The 20,979-nt window shown below is 46.9% G+C and overlaps 1 protein-coding gene across 1 annotated transcript in view; it reads left to right on the forward strand.

Moving 5' to 3' along the window:
• KIF6 (kinesin family member 6) overlaps positions 1–20,979 on the forward strand; it is a 1,720,339-nt gene that overhangs the window by 135,873 nt on the left and 1,563,487 nt on the right. The window contains exon 3 of the mRNA XM_085610234.1: positions 5,369–5,443. Within this exon, the coding sequence (XP_085466360.1) occupies positions 5,369–5,443 (75 nt within the window). The remainder of the gene's footprint in view (positions 1–5,368; positions 5,444–20,979) is intronic.

Here is a 20,979-nt window from a genome sequence, read left to right on the forward strand (position 1 = left end):
CAGTCTCAACTCTGCTGCGATTGTCCATGCCAATTCCCGGTACTTTGATGCTGATTTCAACTCCATCAGTGCCAGAAGACGATGTCCCAGTTGCCCTCTCTGATGCCAAGTTGATGCATGTTGCGACCTCAGCCTAGGCTGTGCTCGGCCACAGTCAAGGCCCTGATTCCGTGATTATGATGTGGGTGATGAAATTGGCCAACCTCATTGAAATTGGTATGATGGTCTGTAGGGGGCTATTTGCCTTGATACCGCCCCTGAGCAGGGATCCTCTCACTCCCTGGTCCTCCCTCTGAGAGAGTGCTGTTTATGCAATGGTAATGTGCAGGGTGGCCTATGCCCTAGACCTCCAGCTTCCAAGCTTGGAGGTCAAGACCAATATTCTTGCAGAAGTCCTTCAGCTGGTACAAACATCCACTGAACCCCTCTTGACTTTTTATGAGGTCATTATGGATTCTCTCTTTGGGGCATGGCCAAATCTTACTCTGGCCCCCAGGTCAACCGACAGATTGCACAATGCCACGACCACGCCCCAGGTGACCCTTTGTTTTTTCTCAGGACCCCCCTCTTCTGAAAGCTTGGTGGTGTAGGCATCTGAAAGTAAGACTAACCCAAACACGTTCTCTACTACTCCCCCGATCTAGAGTCAAAATGCGTGGAGACATTTTGGGAAAAGTCTTCTTGTCCACCAGCTTGGTGCTTCTATCAGTGAATACCGGCTGCTTGCTGAGGCATTATTTCCACTACCTTTGCTTTTCGGTGACTCAACTCCTTCCTGGGGTTCCTGAAGATCTTGGACCTGTCCTTGCACTGGCCATACAGGACGGTTGTGACACAGATAATTTCACAATTTGGTGAACACCGCCAATCCCATTGGGCAAGCCATTGGCATCAGGATAGCCATTCTTTAGACCGGCGTAAACTGAAACGGATGGCATCGCTGAACTAAGTACTCTTTTTCTTATTGGGACTATGAATTTCCATATACACGTGCATAGCTTTACTCAAAGAATACATGACTTGGCAGAATAGATCAAAATTCATTTGTTTTCAAGTGAATTATTGTAGTTATAGAAGGTGAGGAAGAATTTGGAATGCGGGCAGGACTTTGGCTGCCTTTACGTTGATCATCATCTGCATAAAAGCTATAATGCCCTGCGGAAGCCCTTGTCTGGGGGGGAAACGTGTTGGTTGCATCTGTATATATCAAACACTTCAAGTGTGGAAAAGAAAGAAGAAGAATAACAATACAATAGAAAAATTAAAAAAGAGCATTCATGCAAAACTGGAAGTTATCGACTAACTTGTTAATTTTATTGGAAATACGGTTTCTTACTGAACGGATTTGACTGTGATTGTGTTGCCTCTCATTCATTATGTGAGATTGTCTTTAATACATGACAATGTGGCAGCTGGTCATTTGAGGTGGGCACACTAATGGGGAAGGATATAATTTGTTTGTGACAATATTGGGTGGTGCAGTGATTATCCACCCAGCTGCCACTATATCCTCAGTGTAGTCATTCGCCACCACTCTTGGCTGTGGTCAGTCAGTTTTACAGGCGATGTCCAGTCATCCCTCATGGACATGCAGTTCAATGGGACTCACCTCTTGAGGGATGCCACAGACTTCGCTCTTGAGCAGTTCAGGGAGAGCAGAGCTGCGGCATGCTCCCTAGGCTGGTCTACCCCACCTTGCCAACTGCATCAGCCTTTCTTTCGCGGTTTTGGGGGAGGTGTCCCATACCATGAGCCAGTCCTCCCTCCACAAGGCGCCCAGCTGTTTTGCGGTCAATGAGCCGACTAGCCCACTACCCCGCCTGTAGCCACACGTGCCAAACCCCTTTAGTGCGCCCTTAGAGGTGGGGCAGGATGTACAAGCCCTTTTGAACATAGATGCTATCGAGAGGGTGCCTGTGCCAGAAGTAAGACGTGGTTGTTATTCCTGCTCCTTTCTGGTGCCCAAAAAGGTGGAAGCCCGCGTCCTATTGTAGACCCTCTGCCTCTCAACGCCTTCCTCCAGCAGGGTGAAATTCAAAATCATCGCTCTGGCCCAGGTCTGGTTTCTCCTCAATCCGGGAGGCTGGATACTGATGTTGGACCTGCAGGACATCTGTTTCCATATATCCATTCTGCAGGCCCAGGTCTTATTTTGCCTCAACATTGGAGGCTGGATTGGTGGTGTTGGATCTGCAGGACGCCTATTTCCATATATCCATCCAGCAGGCCTGCGGTTCATAGTGGGATGGAAGCATTTTTAGTTTGCTGTGATCTCCTTTGGTCTCACCAGTGCCCCTTGGGTGTTCAGAAAGTGATGACAGTGATGGTAGCACACCTTCTTCCCTAACCTTGACGACTGACTGTTGAAGGCGGGCTTGCCCCAGGAAGTCCTCTATCACCTCCAGACTACTATGAACCTTCTGTCGTCTTTGGGGTTCACTATCAACGGGCCAAAGTCACACCTGACTCCTTCTCAGATGCTCCCCTTTATTGGACACTATCTGGACACCGTTCTGTTTTGTGCCTTTCCCTCTGGGAAGAGAGTTTATGACATTCAAGCTATGATCCCAATCTTTCAACCTCAGTCCTGGATTTTAGTGATGTTGACTCTGAAACTGATGGCTTCCTGCATCCTTCTAGTCGAGCACATCAGGTGGCATATGTGGATTCTGCAGTGGGATCTGAAATCTAATTGGGCCCCCCATCAAGGGGACCTCTCCTTCCATGTTCACATTTTAAAAGAGACTACGAGAGATCTGCAGTGGTGGTTACTGCACTGCGATTGGGTCCGTGGCAGACCGTCTCTCTCTTCCCTCCCAGAGCCAACAGTAGTGACTGATGCATCACTTCTGGGTTGGGGTGGCCATCATGAGAGAGGTGGAGATCAGAGGCCACTGGTCTAGGGCGGAGTCCCAGCTTCATCTCATCCTTCTGGATCTGAGGGACATCCCCTTAGCATTGAAACCTTTCCTTCCATCAATCAAGGTGAGGCTGGTACAGGTGCTCATTGACACCACCACCGCCATGTGGTATTTATTACAATACGTGGATGGGGGGACACAGACCCTGTGCCATGATGCCCTGCACCAATGGAAATGGCTGTAACACCAACTTATTTTTATACCGGTGAACCACTTGGCAATATCAATTAATGCCAAGCTGGAAGAGCACAGCAGTTGGCATCTAGCAGGTCATGAATGGCAGTTTCACTTGGAGGGGCTCTCTTCCACCAGTGGAGAGAACGTTGGCTCAATCTGTTCACCACCACTGAGAACAAGCAATATTAGCACTTCTGATCATTGCAGTTTCCAAAGCGCCTATCGCTCGTAGACATGTTCCACCTCGAGTGGAACTAGGGACTCCGGGATGCCTTTCTGTCAACAAGAGGATCGGGACTGACAAGGCTCAAGTCATCCTAGTGGCTACAGATTGGGCACAGAGAATATGGTATCCAGAACTCCTGGGTCTGAGCATCTGTCCTCCAATCAGCCTGGCATTTCAGCAACAGCAGAGGGTTTTGCACCCTAGACTTCTCAATCGTCACCTTCATGCTTGGAGATTGAGTTGTGACAGCGGAACACCTTCGACATTCCTCCAGATTAGTTTGATGTCATCTTGGCAGCCAGGCATCCCTCGACAAAAACTGTATACGCCTGTTGTTGGGACAAATTAGTGGCTATTTGTGGTACATGGCAGATGAACGCCTTCCAGGCAAAGTTATCTGACATTTTGTTATTTGTTTTCTCTCTAGCCTGCCAAAGCGTTGCTTACATGGCACCTTTCGGCTTTTTTGCGCTTACCGGATCAGTCCTCCTTGTTTAAGTCTTCGGTTATATGCGCGGTTTGAAAGGTTTACATTTGTTTCCTCCATGTCCCTTTGTCATGCCCCAGTGGGACTTTAACTTGGTCCTTGCGTTTCTTATGTGCTCTCCCTTTAAGTCACTTCACAGCTGCTTCTTGCAGCTTCTAAACCTCAAGTCAGTGTTGCTCGTCTCCATAACATTGGCACAGGGTGAGTAATCCTAAATCCGTCTGCGACAGCCCACCATATACCACCTTCTTTACAGACAAGCTGGTTTTGTGGACACAGGAATCTTTCTTGCCTAAAATTGTGATGCCATTCCACACAGGTCAGAACATCACCTTGCTTGCGTTCTATGCCCACCTCACCCCTCTGAGGAGTGACTCCATCGCTTGGACCTCAAGAGAGCGGCAAGCATTCTCATAGATCGTACTAAAGAACGCCAGGTAGGTGATCAGCTCTTCTTGAGGTTCTCTGGAACACAAAAAGGCAAGGCTGTGCAGAAGAGAACCATCTCCAGATGGATCAAGGTCCGCATGAACATCTGCTATCTCTTGGCTACGAAGCATCCTCCGGAAGGGCTGCGTGCTCCTTCTATCAGGGTCAAAGCTACTAACACTGCATTAGTATGTAGAGTCCCTGTCCCGGAAATCACCAGGTGGCTACGTGGGCATCCCTCCATGTGTTCATGAAGCAAAATTGTATGGGCAGCCAGGTTCACTGATAGGGGCATTTTGCCCGCTCCATCCTGCAGGAGTTTATAGTTTCAGCCCATCCAGAAGCCCACCTCCACCGCTGACGTTTTTGCTTTGGCATCTATTCAAAAGATGAGAAAGCGGAGGCTAGAAGTGTTGATCAGACGACTAAGTTGCTTAATTCTAACTTAGTCTCTTTCTGGTAGAGACGCCATCTAGCCGCAGATTCCTCACAACCTTCCCACCCTCCCCTTGCTGTGATTGGACTCTGTCCATTAATAAGATCCCAATTCTAGGAATCTGCCACTGGTCACACCAGTTTGCTTTTGGGGCTTTGCTTTGGGGTGCGCGGACACTCTGGAAAGCAACTGTCCGCACGCTTGAGTGGCCCCTCTATAGGCTCTGAGCGTCCTTTCCAGGGCAGAAATACATCGGTGTAGAGCTGCACAGCGCCATCTACTGGTACGCAGAGGTACAGCTGAAAGGTTTCTGGGGAATATTTAAAAGGTGCGGAATCTGCAGCTAGATAGAGTCTCTACCAGAAAGAGCATTTCCAAAGATAAGTAACTTATTCTTTGAGCCCCTCCTCACGTTTCTTTGTGCCAAGATTGCAAAAGGTCTTTCAAATTCATTATTTATCTAAAGCTGCTCTGCTATCTTTCTGGGAGAGCTGCCCTCCACCTTGTCACCGCGACACTGCTACCCTATTGTATACTGATAGGTGGTCAGTCATGCACTGCATTGAATAACTGAGATATAACACGGTCTATGTCAAGCCCCTGCTGTGAAATATACTGACTGACCGACCGAGAAGCAATGTTGGTGCATAATGTCGCTTTCTCAAGTTTTTTTTGTTATTCCCAATTTGCAGATTTCAGAAAACCTTTGACCAAGATGCCAAGCAAGAGTCCATTTTTGAGAGCATTGCCAAGCCAGTTGCAGAAAGGTACATTTAATAACCATGTTTAATAATAATGTATTTAAACCCTTAAAAAGTACGTTCTTTAACTATTAGACCTTCTATGGCCTCAGTTGTCAAATTTCTTGGTGTCACTTCTGTTCTCAAGCTCTTTTTTCCTTGGTGCTTTATTATGGTGGGTGGAACAGAAACTTAAGCTGTAACTCTTCTGTTACTCTGTGTTTGTGAAGAAAGACATCTGTAAATCCGCTGCCCTGGGGAACGTTCTCCTAGAAAGGTCAGAAGGTAACATAGATGATGTATGACCACGTTTTCTCTATGGACGCGCATTGTTAATAAGAACAAATTGCACAAATCATATGTTTATTTTAGCATAAAAAGTGCTTTTGAATAGAAATTTCAGAAAACATTACAAAGTATTAATTTGTTTTTTAAATAATTTTAAGCAGATCTTTTTATCTAATGTTGCAAAAGATCTCATGAGGGCTTCGTACTCCCTCCGACGCCTTCGAGTCTTTGGGCCAGACCCACTTTAGAGGCAGGTGAGAGACTAGAAGGGTCCAGACTATGACACTCCGAGGAGGGGTGAAGGGGGGGGGGGGCAGACCACGACAGACCAGTGCACTCCGAGGTGGGGAGAGGGGGGGGCAGACCACAACACTGCGAGGAGGGGTGAGGGGGGGGGGGAGGGGGGCAGACCACGACACTCCGAGGAGGGGTGAGGGGGGGGGGGGCGAGGCAGACCAGGGCACTCCGAGGTGGGGTGTGGGGGGGGGGGCAGACCACGACACTCCGAGGTGGGGTGGGGGGGGGCAGACCACGACACTCCGAGGTGGGGTTGAGGGGGGGGCGAGGCAGAGCGGGGAATGACACTGAGCAAAGTGAGGGTGCTAGTAAGAGGGGTGCAGGCTGCATCAGGCCATTTGGGTCATTGGACAGCGGTCTGTGTTGAAAAACGGATACTTCAACAACAAGAAAAACACATGGAACCAAGGGAACGTGAGTGAAGCGTGGCTGCGAGTGGATGGCCAAAAATGATATGTGAGCCATGAGTGTTTAGGGACAAAGAGATGGTTTGCAGAGGACAGGGTAAAAAGGGATGGCTTGAAGAGATTAGAGTTGTTCCAAATAAGGAGTGGGGTTACTCTAATTTAAAAAAACATAAATAAGTGATAAAAAAATAATAATTGTAGTTCACCGAAAGAATGAAAACAAAGCTCTTTCTTTAAATGTTTGGCAGCACACAGGTGTGTGACGGGAGCACCTATGTAGCGCACCTGAAGGTTGAAGGTAGTTCTTGACGAGCCCTGTCCCTTTCCCCATCTAAGAGGGTCCATTGCTGAACAGTTGGGCCATCAACTGGTAGTTTCTCTTCATGGTGGCTACACTGGGCTCTCCAGTGGTTGGCAGGTTCAGTCCCAGCAGCAAGATATGAAGTCTCTTCGAACAGACTTGTTTCAGTTTTTACCATGAAGAGAGCCAGACTAGTGAGATTACAGAGGTTAGGACACGGCAGATTCCAGAGTTGACATCACTCGATGCTGCTTGCGGTTGAACCTGGCTTGTAAAATCGAGTTTGCTTAGCACTTTCTCGGGCTTGTTGTGTAGGGTCTCATTGATTCCTCTGGGTATCTGGGGCTTAGACCCTCTTGTGCTTTCACGTTGGTACACAGAACATTGATTTTGAGCATTGAGTGAACAGCGACGTCCTGTGTTCCCCAAGGATCGTCTAAGTCCATCGATATTTAACATTTATCTGCGCCTATTGGCAGCCTCGGTGGAAAGTTGTGGGCTCACTTATTTTCACACAAATAATCTTCTCGTTGTCATCCGCGCAGAGCCTCAGCGCAGAGACCCTGAACTCCTGCTTGGGCGCAGTTGATGAGCATTCATGCAAGCTTAATGGAGATGAAACCAAGGTAATGGTGCTGGGGAAGGATCCATCCCTTTGGGGTCCCCAACACTGGCCTGAAAGTCTGGGCTCTCTCCCCTCGGCAGTGCCTGAGGTGAAGAACCTGGGATTTGTGCAGGATGACAATTAGCTCTAAAACTGCAGGCAACAAAGGTGGCAACCACATGCTTCACCGTCCTGTAATGGCTGCGGCAGCTTCCATTCTCCGCCCAAAGGACGGTGGAGCAGCCATTAATAATATCAAAACTGAACTACGGCAATGTGCTTTCTATGGGAGCGGATAGAACAGCCATTAACAGCTGCAGGGAGTCCAGAAGTCACCTGATTGGATGCTTTATAGGCTTCCAAAACAATCCTCTGAGTCTGGCCTTTTACAAGAACTCCACTGGCTGGAAGTGGAGAAAAGAGTCCAGTTCCAAATCTTGTGTTTTTTGCGCAAGAGCAGCGGTAGGTCCACAATACCTGCAAGAACTTGTTAAAATGTATCAACCTGCCTGCACGCTCCGTTCGGGAGAACCTTCCTTGTGTGTCGTGCCGTTAGTCAAACGTGCTCGGATGGGTGGCTGGTCATTTACGTTCCAGGGTCCTAAGTTGTGGGACTCTCTCCCAGAATCTTTGAGAAAGTGTCCTTCATTGAAAGTCTTTCGAAGACGATTGAAGGCTTGGTTGTTCTGAGGTGGGATAATGGACACAGACCTGACCTGACGTGTTAGCGTAGGTAAACCTCAATGAGGTAGCCGAGTGCTTTATAAAACTACTAAATCAATAAAATAAATAACATTTTATTCTCATGTGCCGCGGGAGGCCTAGGAATGCTTTTCAGGACCCAAGAGATGTGATCTGATTTCTTTAAGTTGAGGCGGAGTCTTGTGCTTGAGTGTGTAGGCTCTATATAGTCTTGCAGTTGCTTTCTCTGGGGTCTGATGTAGACAATCTTGCACTAATCCAGTCTTGATGGCACTACAGTCCTCGTCAGTTCAGTGTGGTACGGTATCGGGAGCAGCGAGTGGATCCTTCTCAGCAGCACAAGAAGAAACTATTCTGCTTCATTGTGACTTCCTGCTCAGAAGATATTTTTCGCTGAGCCGTGCCCCCAGGTTCTGTAAGGCGTATGTAGGTATCGGGCCAGCTCCTAGTTCTCAGCCAGATGAATGGAAGACTGTTACTCGATGCATCTCCTTTGAAGCCAGCTAGGCTCATGCTGCTCTGCTTCTTCCGTGGGACATGGGTCACCCAATTGGCCATGTGTAGTTGGATGTTTGCGTGCCTTTGGAGAAAGTGGCTCCGTTGTGGCAGCGTCTGGCTGGCAGGACTCATATAGATATTCAAAAGCAGACGTGACGCAGTGAACCTGCAGACCCCCTTGCGAGATCTTTTTCTCTGTCGAAGCCGATGAACTGATTCTAATTTGCTGGCTTCTGTTTGACAAGATTGATTCAAGCTGTTAAAGGATTGAACTGGTGATCCCGGGCTATTTTCCGGGTTCTCCAGTAGTATTTTGTGATCCACTATTTCATTTGCAGGTGTTAGGTTGAGAAGGATAAGTATATCTGATTGGCTCGTGCCCGAGGCGGCAATGAAGCCTTCTCTTATACTGCCATTGTCTTCTCACTTCCTGTCCTCAATGGAGGTGGGTGAGCCACTGAAAGCTTGAGCCAGGCTCTAGACAGCTGTCTGGCTCTGCTCAGGGTCCCCTGGGACCCTTGAGCCCAAAACAAGCCAAGCTTCTGCTCACCACCCACATTCTCACCTCACCTGCCAAGAATTAATGATAAGGCAGTGGCCTTTAATGTAAAATAGACAAGAGAAAGAAATACATATCTAGTGGATGAAACAGACAATAGTAATACCATAACATCTGGGATCAGTCTCAGCTATCCTGCTTAACCAAATTGTGTGATCCGTACGCAAATGTTTTATTTCAGTGAGCCTCCTTTTTCTTCCTTTTTTCACATTTCAGAGCACTTTCAAGCAGGAGTTCCGGAAGTGTGCTGTACAGAGACCTCTTGTGTTTGATTCAACAGACAATAATGCTGCTCCATCAATAATGAAAATGAAGCACATTTTGGGTACACATGACAGGCGACTTGCTCTTAGTTCATTACTGACATTATGGTCCGTGCGGGTGTGCAGGAATATTTAGAAGTTGTTTGAAAAACATCACTTTTAACAAATGCCTCTCAATGCAGTGATATAATCTTATGTGGTTCGGTGAAATGCTTCCCCATAGTAAAGAAATGCACTTTGTTTGTTTTAATTTTGAACACAGTTTATCGTAGTCCTACATGAATGAGTTTGCACCAATTACATGGCAAATGTTTTCATGGCTTGGCCTAGGTGTTTGTAGAATCTCTTTGTATCATGGTGTGTTATTTTCAAACCTAGGTGTTTGTAGAAGCTCTTTGTATCATGGTGTGTTATTTTCAAACCTAGGTGTTTGTAGACTCTCTTTGTATCATGGTGTGTTATTGTCAAACCTAGGTGTTTGTAGAATCTCTGTGTCATGATGTGTTATGGTCATACCTAGGTGTTTGTAGAATCTCTTTGTATCATGGTGTGTTATTTTCAAACCTAGGTGTTTGTAGAATCTCTTTGTATCATGGTGTGTTATTTTCAAACCTAGGGGTTTGTAGAATCTTTGTATCATGGTGTGTTATTTTCAAACCTAGGTGTTTGTAGAATCTCTTTGTGTCATGACGTGTTATGGTCACACCTAGGTGTTTGTAGAATCTCTTTGTGTCCTGGTGTGTTATGGTCACACCTAGGTGTTTGTAGGATCTCTTTGTATCATGGTGTGTTATTTTCAAACCTAGGTGTTTGTAGAATCTCTTTGTATCATGGTGTGTTATTTTCAAACCTAGGTGTTTGTAGAATCTCTTTGTGTACTGGTGTGTTATGGTCATACCTAGGTGTTTGTAGAATCTCTTTGTATCATGGTGTGTTATTTTCAAACCTAGGTGTTTGTAGAATCTCTTTGTGTCATGACGTGTTATGGTCATACCTAGGTGTTTGTTGAATCTCTTTGTATCATGGTGTGTTATTTTCAAACCTAGGTGTTTGTAGAATCTCTTTGTGCCCTGGCATGTTATGGTCATACCTAGGTGTTTGTAGAATCTTTGTGTCCTGACGTGTTATGGTCATGCCTAGGTGTTTGTAGAATCTCTTTGTGTCCTGACGTGTTATGGTCATTCCTAGGTATTTGTAGAATCTCTTTGTGTCCTGAAGTGTTATGGTCATGCATAGATGTTTGTAGAATCTCTTTGTGTCCTGACGTGTTATGGTCATACCTAGCTGTTTGTAGAATCTCTTTGTGTCATGACGTGTTATGGTCATACCTAGGTATTTGTAGAATCTCTTTGTGTCATGACATGTTATGGTCATACCTAGGTGTTTGAACTCCTTAGTTGCCATCGGAAAGGTGCTGTGGTCCTGTCGGCTGGTTGACCACTTTGAGCAGGAAGACTTCTTGCTTCCGTTGAACCAGAAGCTAGAGTGCAAGTTGTAGTTCCGGAAGATAATGAGCAATCTATGTATTGTTTTCCTGGTGTCCCCCATGTAAAGGACAATTCTGTCCTTGTAAAGACGTCCTAATGCCCAAAACACAACATCATCATAACTTCCTTACTAGTGGATCACTTCGGATCTAGCAGGTCACCACTATCTTGTTCCTGTCCCCAAGATGAAGGTGCACTATATTGGCCTATTCAGTGACACTCTCCCCACTGGATCCATGTTTAGTAGCGTGATCCAGATATGGTACTGCACACTGAGGTCTATTTTTCTAGAACTTTGACCAGGAAAGCGCATTCCAGGGAATCCAATCCCATTTCAACATCTATGAACATTCCTGTAGGACATCTGTAATCACTCTCACCATCTAAGGTCTTCATCTGTAGGACACAAAGCGGGGAGATTGAGAACCTCAATCTCCCCGCTTTGTGACCTACATCATACAACCTTCGTTGAGTTTCCACATAGTGTGCTGCAGCCTCATTACCCCACAGACTACGGTAGACTGTTTTCTTGAGTTTGAGACGCCCTTTTTCTCTTTCAGGATTCATGTCATTTATATGGTCATTCTCGTGATGAATCAACATCTGTTCCATGTTTTAATCTGCCTGTATCCAGCAATCTTTTCCTTATTACTACAGATACCACTGTTTCCAGTACCATCTTGCAAACCTTACAGAGGGTCCACGGAGCTGGTATTTTAATAAAATCTTTGTTGTGACATCATACAAATGTTCATTTGTCTCCTGATCTTCCAGCTCAGAGGCACAAGCCTCACCCTTCCTACATGCTAACACGTGACCTCCCCCGCACCATCAGTAAAAGGGAGGGGTCTGGCATGCCACATGTTTGGTGTTCCATTTCCATACATGTCATCTTTAGGGACTGCAAAATGTAAACTACCCTAGAATAAGAAGCATGTGCTGTGGATGCCCATCTCCACCCATCGGCCAAGGCTATGGTTGTTTCTGAAGCGAAGAGCCGAACTGCCTTATCACTGTATTAAAGCCCCACCTAATCAGTGTATGGATTCCATCATGGGCATCAATCCTATCCAGGGCTAGTCTTGGGGAGCAGATACCTATATTGCCACACTCCTCTGTCCATCCCATACCCCAGAAAGTGTAGGTAGCATAGCCACCGTGTGGCCGACCCACATGTTACCAGTTCACTAGTGGCCGTTTTGCTGAGAAGGATTACCACTAGGCTCAAACCGCTGGCATACCCAGCATGTGCCATTCATTTATGTTTCCACCAAGCAATGACCTGGCATTCATTATCTTCTAGACTGGTCTCTTGCTGTAGGACCAAGTCTGGCCTGTGTCTAACCATCACCTTCCTTTGCATTGTACTTGAATATAAAAGCATGGCGGTCCAACACACACTCAACCTGGCAGAACAAGACCAGAGTCTCTTTGCGCACACACTCGACATGTGGCAAGCTGCCATGAGACAGCCGTGCACACTTGAAATGAGTCTCTATGTGGAGAGAGTTCTGCATACCTTGAACCCTTTAAACCGCCTTTAGCAGTATTTGATGATACCATAAAATGTCTACATCGAAGACTAAAATAGATTCAGGTATTCGTCATATTCCAAACATTTGACCACTCGTGTCGGCTTTCATGGTAATTTCTCAGCAAGCAGGAATTCTTTATTATGGAATGTGTCCAAATTATTCCAATGTATTTGGCTTTAATGCATTAAAACCAGGAAAATAAATGTAGAGCAGTCCGTTTTGAAGACACCCCTGTCTTTGATACAATCCTATTTTAGCTTCTATGTCACATAAATGTCAGATGGCAACGGAGGCTTCATTATAGTCCTTCTTTACTTTCTTGACATAGAATGGAAGGACTATAATGAAGGCTCCCTTGTCGCCATACCTTCTTTGAATGTGGAAGCAAAAAAGAGGACTGTATCATGGCAATGAAATCCTTGAATACAAGAGTGACTTTTGTTTCTAGGAAACAAATGAAAAAACCCAGTCTTGGTGGCACCAATGAGAAGGTGTAGGAATGGAAGAGCGGTGGGTGATGAGTGGGTGTTGGCAGAGGGCATCAGTAGCACACAGGAAAGAGCGACAGGAACAAGGGGAGATGGCGGGTGATGGAATAAGGAGCACACAGTGGAAAACTGAAAGGAGGAACAAGTAAGGTTGCCTCGTATTTGGTGATGGGGAAACGAGGAGCACACAGGAGCAACCGGGAGGAGTGCTGTCAACCCAGACCTAAATAATGATCCAAATAAGTTCTGGCTCCTTTTTATGACTATCCCTCCGGCTGTCCAACTACACCACTGGCTCCTTTGTATGATTATCCCTCCGGCTGTCCAACTACACCACTGGCTCCTTTGTATGATTATCCCTCTGGCTGTCCAACTACACCACTGGCTCCTTTTTATGAATATCCCTCCGGCTGTCCAACTACACCACTGGCTCCTTTTTATGATTATCCCTCCGGCTGTCCAACTACACCACTGCGCAAGGTTGTACTGGTTGAAGCGTTGTCTTGCGTCAACGCAAGGTAGAAAGCTAGAAACCATTCATAAGACCCAGATCGGCTTTTGGATTGACTTGCTGTTCTACAATTCTGTTCCATTGGTTCTAGTGGTAAAGTGGGTGCTGTGTATTGATGCTGGAATGCTTGACGGTGTTTTGTGGACTTTACTAAGGACTTTGATTATGTAACAGAGGTTTGATTCGTCATACCCTGTACTCCTGGATGCCCCCATCATGTTTATAGGATTGCCGATCTGTGATGGCCTCGGGTGTTGCGTCTTTGGGCAGCAGGTTCACAAAGCACAACAAGATCTGTTGCCAATGGGATGTGCCCTGGACTTTATCTTTTGTGACGTGTTCTTACTCATGACCATGACCTGCCTGAGCGTCGCCCAGAGATCTTCAAGTTCACATCGACATAACGCAGATCTTGCCTGTTGGCAATTCACCATTTGGTCACTGGCACTTGGATAACAAATGCATCATCAATTTATACCTGTTGTGATCTTTCATGGATACTAGTATTTGAATCGAAGAAACTCTCTAAGCATCATGTACCTTGTTGAGGCGCCACTTGTGTTTTGGCAGATTCTGTATACACCCACTGACAGAAGCTTATAGAGGTAACACCAGGCCAACATTTATTCACTTCTCTATTCTCCTTCTCCAAAAACGCCATAGATTGTCTTGATGGTCCTATCTGAAGAAGATTACTCGGCACATGAATCCTCTCCCGCCCCTGAACCCGCCAGGCTGCAGACTGGGTGGACGCGTGGCAGGTCCTCGCCCTTAAGGTGATATTACCCTGATACTTGTCCATCTCCCAGGCTTTGCCTAATACCCTCCCTGTGTGACTGGGCACTCTCGCGCTCTGACGATGCTGATGACCCTCTAATACTAATTGTTTCAAGCGAAGGCTGAGTAAAGCTTTCGAGCAGACAGCACTATTTGCTGACCTGACCAGCTTGCAAGCAAAGCCTGAATGCTCTGCATTGTGCAATTTCTCATCACCCTTCAGGCCCTCTTGCACTTTCTAATCAAGTTTCAGGTTCTCTTTTTAAGATTCATTTGAGAAATCCTTCTGGCACACAACTGAACTGTGTAATCTAAACAGACCGATCGGCACATTTCACTTACCAGACTTTCCCTAGTTAAACTCTAGTCCAACATATAAAAGTAACAGGCTCGGGATAACTTTTTTGTGGTTAAATGATTGTTAAATCTGGGAGGTATATGAAGCATTACGAGTATAAAAGAGGATGTTGGCTGATGTCCCCTTTACGATGGTTCGGCCCTAAATGGTATCAAGTCCTTCGCCGGCCTTCAGTGTGTGATTGCTCTCTGTCAACATTTATGAGCTACTATTAAATAAATGCATGATGCTATGATTGGTTTAAAAAACACTCTTTGCTTTTCCCCAGCAGCAGTGGTGGTGGGTGGAGCCAGCGTGGAGCTGGACAGTTTCCCCCTACATTAAGCACTGTTGTACCCACCAGATGGTTGTCTCACATGTGTGTGCTCTGACTCCTCCTAGTTCTGCTCCATGCTGGCTATCTGAACACATGCAGTAGCAGCCACAAGGCCTCAGGGGTGCTGTATCTGTGGAAATAAATAGTATAAACAAACCGCTGTTAAAGGGAAGGACTGAGGGGAACTGTCCTGGGAGCTGGAAAATGGTGCTAAAACCTAGAGACAAAGTGGCACCCTAGGAGTGATGGAGTCAACGCGTGGTACTTCAGTTAGTGCATCTGCTCCAGCGAGGGAAAGCTTGCCTCTGCTCAGAATCTCACCTCTGGGCAAAGGGTTGATACGGAGCAGAAACCTGTGTACACGCAACACGGCGGCATCCGTAGCTGCAGGTACGTGTTTTTGAGTTTTGTCCTCATGGTGAGGCCTCTTGGCTTCCTTAGATATCAACAGTATCCCTGCACCCCTTGTCTTTGGAACGTTTTAGATCGTTTCCTTACAGAGACGCCAGCAGTAAAGTACTCTCTTGGCAACGAGATGACGGCGACGAGGGTTGTTTGGGGTAAATCGAGAAGGTTTTGGTGTATCGAGCACCAATTTATTCTGACGATCCTTTGTCTTTACCTCCAGCTCAGCTCGCTCCAATTTTCTCATTTTATAGTATGCACTCTGTGTTGCCAAAAACTGAGGTTTCAGAGTGATTACATCATTTCAATGTAGAAAGCATGTTTTTTATCATCCCCAAATTCATGGCCGTGGCTGAGCCGGCTGTGCTGTTGCTAGATATCTTTATTGCACTGCGTTGGCTAATCGCCACCACAACTTTGTAGCCCATCAACAGAATGTGGACATTTCCAACCACCTATGTATTTTTACTACTTTGAACTTGTTAGGTTTTCCAGAGGAATGGCATTTTTATGGGGTTCTCCAAATCAACTCAGATTTCCACTGTGTAAAAGGCTTTTCTTCAGAGAGATTTAGTTATTTCCTGTACATATTGTGCAGACTTGAGACTAAACAGAGCATATAGCTGTGATTTGTACCAAAATTATCTTTTAAAGACTCTTGATGACTAAAGACAGGGTTACAGTGGATGCTGCGGCTGATGGCCAGCTCGGAGGCAGATGCGGTTGCCTTCCAGTGGGTCCGCGTCAGCCTTTGGCTGTCGGCCCTGCTTCTAGGGTGTACCTAGAGTTTAAACTTTACAACACAGTTTTGAGTGTAGTGAGGAGTTCTTTAGTATGGGGCTTGTTGAACATACAAAGACTGCTCCAAGTAACCTCACCTTCTATAAAATCGGTCTTTGTTGGGGTGGTATTGAGTCTGGCTCGCAAGACTATGGGCCAAGAAAGAATTCCTGGACAGACCAGACTTGTTTAGCGGGTTCCCACCCAAAGTCCCCAAAGAACAGTCGAAGTAGAGTACTTCCTGTAGAATAAAAAGTTCTGTTTCTAAGAAAAACCCACAAACAAGCCCCATAGAAATCTGAAAACAAATATGTTGTTAACCTGTAGATGTAAAGTATTGAGCGAGCAAGCCAACCCCTCCCAGGGGGGCTTAGACAATGTATAAAGGCTGAACTGAGTGGTGCACGTTACTGCCCATTTCACCGTATGTACTACCCAACAAACATCTGGTATTGTGGGCAGTACAGAAGGAGATTACCTTTTTCATAATGGCATTTCCTATATGTGTCAGTCAAAGTGTGGGTGTTCATCAGACAAATACCTGTGCCCCACCCTGAGGCAGGGCCTTATACGTGTGCCGCTCTGGCACTGGAAGAACATGCCAACTGCACATTAAATACCAGAAGTGGCAGTACCATGCCATCATATAAAATAGAAGTCCCTCTTCATATGCCTGTCAATAGCGGGAAACAGCCTTTTCAACGCAACCGTTACAACGCATGCAATTACATTGCTAACCGTTGCAACGCTAAAGGGGTGCAGCAGTGGGTAGGAGGTGTTGGATTTAACTTCAACACCTTCCCTACTGTTGCACACTCTGGAGTTGGAATAGAAAATGAATCTATTCCAACTTCCAGCGCTCCCCCGACAAAGTCAGGGTAAAGTTTTGCGTTGCAACGGCATGCGCTGTAATGGCATGCGATGTAACGGCATGCGATGTAATGGCATGCGATGTAACGGCATGCGCTGTAATGGCATGCGATGTAACGGCATGCGATGTAACGGCATGCGATGTAATGGCATGCGATGTAATGGCATGCGATGTAATGGCATGCGCTGTAATGGCATGCGCTGTAATGGCATGCGATGTAACGGCATGCGATGTAACGGCATGCGATGTAATGGCATGCGATGTAACGGCATGCGATGTAACGGCATGCGATGTAATGGCATGCGATGTAATGGCATGCGATGTAATGGCATGCGCTGTAATGGCATGCGCTGTAATGGCATGCGCTGTAATGGCATGCGCTGTAATGGCATGCGATGTAACGTCACATATTCGTCAATAGCACGGAAAATGTTCCTAAATAAAACAATGAAGTCCAGTGCTTACCATATGAAGCCAGGTCCGGAGCCAAGTCGCTAGTTTGGCTGAAGAAGGAATGTTTGATTTTACTGATCCTTCAGCTTTTTCCTCCTCAGAGCGAGTGCAGTGTTCGCACACGTGTCTTGGGACTGCTAACCGACTGCAAGGAAGAAGAGAGGGTCGTCTGCTCCACAATTTGAAAGAGGTTCTTGGGGCTTTGCTTGGGTTTAGTCAGTCAGTCTGGGACATGAAGTAAGTGGATTTGTCCTTTAAAAATGAGTTTTCCAGCTGAACTATTCCCAAAGCCGACCACACACAGCGGCCCTGCGACACTGGGATACCCAAGCACATATTCGAGCTCATGCCAAAGTTTGAAAAATGGGCCATTACCCGCAGCTCCGACAAACACCCGCTCTCAGACATTCACTCCTTCCTGTTTCCACCTAAACATAGCACTAAGCCCCCAGCGCAGCGTCGATGGGAGTCCGAGCTAGAGCGCAAAACCTCTCCCAAAGAGTGGCATGACATACTGCATACGGCCAGAGCTTCCTCCTGTAGTGCCGCCGGGAAGGAAATGTTCCTCAAAATAGCGCATTATTGGCTTTACACCTCGGCTAGAGTAGCACAGTGGAAGCCCGGAGGGGACAAACTTTGTTGGCGCCACTGTGGACAGGTAGGCACTCTCGCACATGTGTTATGGCGCTGCCCGAAGATACAACCCTTCTAAGACTCAATACTGCTGGACATTGACACCATTTATCACAAAGACATCCCCAGATTCCCTAGGTATGTTATACTGGGTCTCCCCAACCCATTGACCTAGCCCCTCAAATTGTGTTGAGGAAGTGATCACCCTAGCACTGGGTGCCGCCGAACAAGTGCTGCTTTCTAAATGGGGAACAGATGCGATCCCAACCAGACTGGAGTGGCTTCATAGACTGGGAAGTGGTAGGCATCGAAAAAGACACGGCAAGCCTCACACACAAACTCCCCTGCTTCGACAAAACCTGGGGCCCTATCCTCTGCGATATAAGCGATGTTCCGTCGCTGGACGATGTTGTGGAGCATGCAGCTGGACCGCGACACCTTTTAATAGTTCAGCATGGTAAAGAGTCAACTGGAGGGTGGTGGATATGTTGTCGTCTGGTTGGGTATCAGCAGTTGTGACGTATGGAGGAAGGCAATGGAATGTGTGGTACTGATCACTGCTATGGCTTTTGATTTAAAACATGTTTCTGTGAATGATTAGCCACCCATATACAGATATTTCCTTTTTGGACCAGTCACATAATCAATAATCTGGAGAGATGTGTAGACCGTGTCAGGCGTAGAAGCCACACTTCCCAAGCGGGATAGACTCTTTCAGTGGCGATATCTAGGAGGGATTCTGACTATGAGGGGTCTCATTTTTCCATGGACTAGTTTGGTGATCTTCAAATGAAGGAGAGCCAGAGGAGTTCATAGACTTTTGAGCTGTGGTGAAACTCTCAAGGAGAGTCGAGGCGGCTCTGATGTGAGTAGCCTTGTTTCAAACCCGTGAACGTCCAGTCACTTCATCAACGGATACCTTCACAGTCCTGTTCTTCAGCACCTTTGGTATCTGTAAGTCTCGTTTCTAGCACGGATACCACCTCAAGTCCTGTTTCAGGTAGTTTTCTTTCCTTCCTCTCCTTCTCTGTGGCCTCTTGTGCTCATAGGTACTGTGAGAATAGTCAGATGTGTCAAGGACAGAATGACCCAATGAGTAGCAAGATGGAGAATATTCAACCGCACACCAAGCTGGATGAGTTCCACCTTCCGTTGGCTCCCACATTTCATTTAAAGCAACAATAACATGTGACCTCACCACACTCTGAACAACAACTAATAAACAAATGACAAGCTCCTGGTCCAGGAAAGATGTCAGTTCAAGCTACTCACTCAAGCCTAAAAATCTCACCACAACAACGGTCCAGCTTACCTCAACTACCGCCTCAACTACTAGCAACCCACCGGACACCTTCAATTGGCGTCCAAAGCAAGAGCACACCTCCCTTGCATCAAGAAGACCAGAAGCGGAGGACGCTCCTTCTCATACCTCACAGCCAAGACCTGCAGTGACCTCCCAAAACACTTCAGAACCTCCCCATCCCTGATGGACTTCTGAAGGAACCTCAAGACATGGCTCTTCCAGAAAAAACAGGCATGATCTCCTCCTTCCCTTTCAGACCTGCCCTACTCAGTGCCTGGATGCCGTCACAGTGTTTAGCTGCACTTTACAAATCCATATAACATAACAATTGTATGACCTAGTTGTTCTGTTGGACTAGTGCCGATCTATTTCAAGAAATTAGCGACAATTCTGGATTAAGTAAAGGTCCCTGTTGATCCAACACTGTTGATCCGGCCAGCAGCTTTTACCACCCAGTTGGGCTCCTCACACTAAGAAATCTCAATGCGAGTGTTTGTTGCTTCACAGCTGTAGCCGCATTGGTGCTGTTTTAGATGGTCCTGATACCATTGCGTTGTTTAGTCTCTTGTACCTTTCCAAGGTGTTTGATACCAGTATTGGCTCCGTCTTGTGGACTTCTTGGTATCGTCATGTGGAAGAGCTGATCCATGTGGCTTCCTTGAGAGGGTTTCAGAACCCGTGGAGCTCTGGGTGCGAGAGCGTTGGTATTAGGAGGGCGTTTCATGGTTTTATACATGTTCTTGGAGTGTATCTGGTGAACACCCTGGCAGTGATGTGCGGGCGACTCTGAGGTCTGTTTGAAGCCTTTCCCTTTCTTCTTGTTAATGGAGGCTGGCATGAACAATGTCTCTGGAGCAATACCTGCAGACTATCAGAAGGTAGGCGGCAGGATGTGGTTGTTGTGGGTTGGTGTCCAATAAGAAAGGTCCCTGTGAAGGCGTGGCCTCTCCACTTCGATGCTGAAGGATGTTGTGTACAGGAAGGGAGTAAATGTTCTGTTGTGAAACAGTTGAAAAAACACACTTTTTCCCCTCAGTATAAGGACCAGTAGGCTACATGTGCAAACACAACCACCTCACAAACAGCACTCACACATCACCCTGGCTTCCAAGCCACCTAACACACCCCAGAGTGAGAAATAAAGGAGTTGGGTGGATTAGCCAAGTTGATTCTAAATGTTCTGTTTGTTGCGTTGCCTTATTGTGCTCTCTACACATATGAGTCTTTGTGTGGTTGTCTGCTGTGCTTCTGCTGTGATGCAGTCAGACATGCTTTGTGTTTGAGGGCTGCTGCCAGCTGGTTTTGTCCTCATCCTCTTCTCGAGCGCTGCTAGGGTGACCAACCATCCGTAAATTTCACGGGCCGTCCATTCTTTGGGCCTCTTGTCCATGATGGTCCCTTTCACGGACACCCTTTGTCCGTCATTCTGGACATTGGAGTGACCGGCGCTGTGCCCTGCAAGCAGCGCCAGAGTTCTGTAACTCTCACCGTAGGGGACAGCTCGCACTCCTGCTGTGAACTCAAGGGCCTGCCGCCGCAGGCTCGTCCCGACCGGGCACAGACCGCCATCGGCCCGTTGCCTTTCAGACTGCCGGCGAGTGTCGCCTACGGAGTGATAATGGACCTCGCTGTGCAGTGACCGCGTCTGCTGGGACTCCTCCTGCCCCAGCCTAGGGCGCGGCTTTCTGTTGTGTTCTGGGGCTGGTGTCAGCTCATTTGGACTCTTC

This window comes from Triturus cristatus, chromosome 6, assembly GCF_964204655.1.
Source record: "Triturus cristatus chromosome 6, aTriCri1.1, whole genome shotgun sequence".
NCBI classification, from domain to species: domain Eukaryota; kingdom Metazoa; phylum Chordata; class Amphibia; order Caudata; family Salamandridae; genus Triturus; species Triturus cristatus.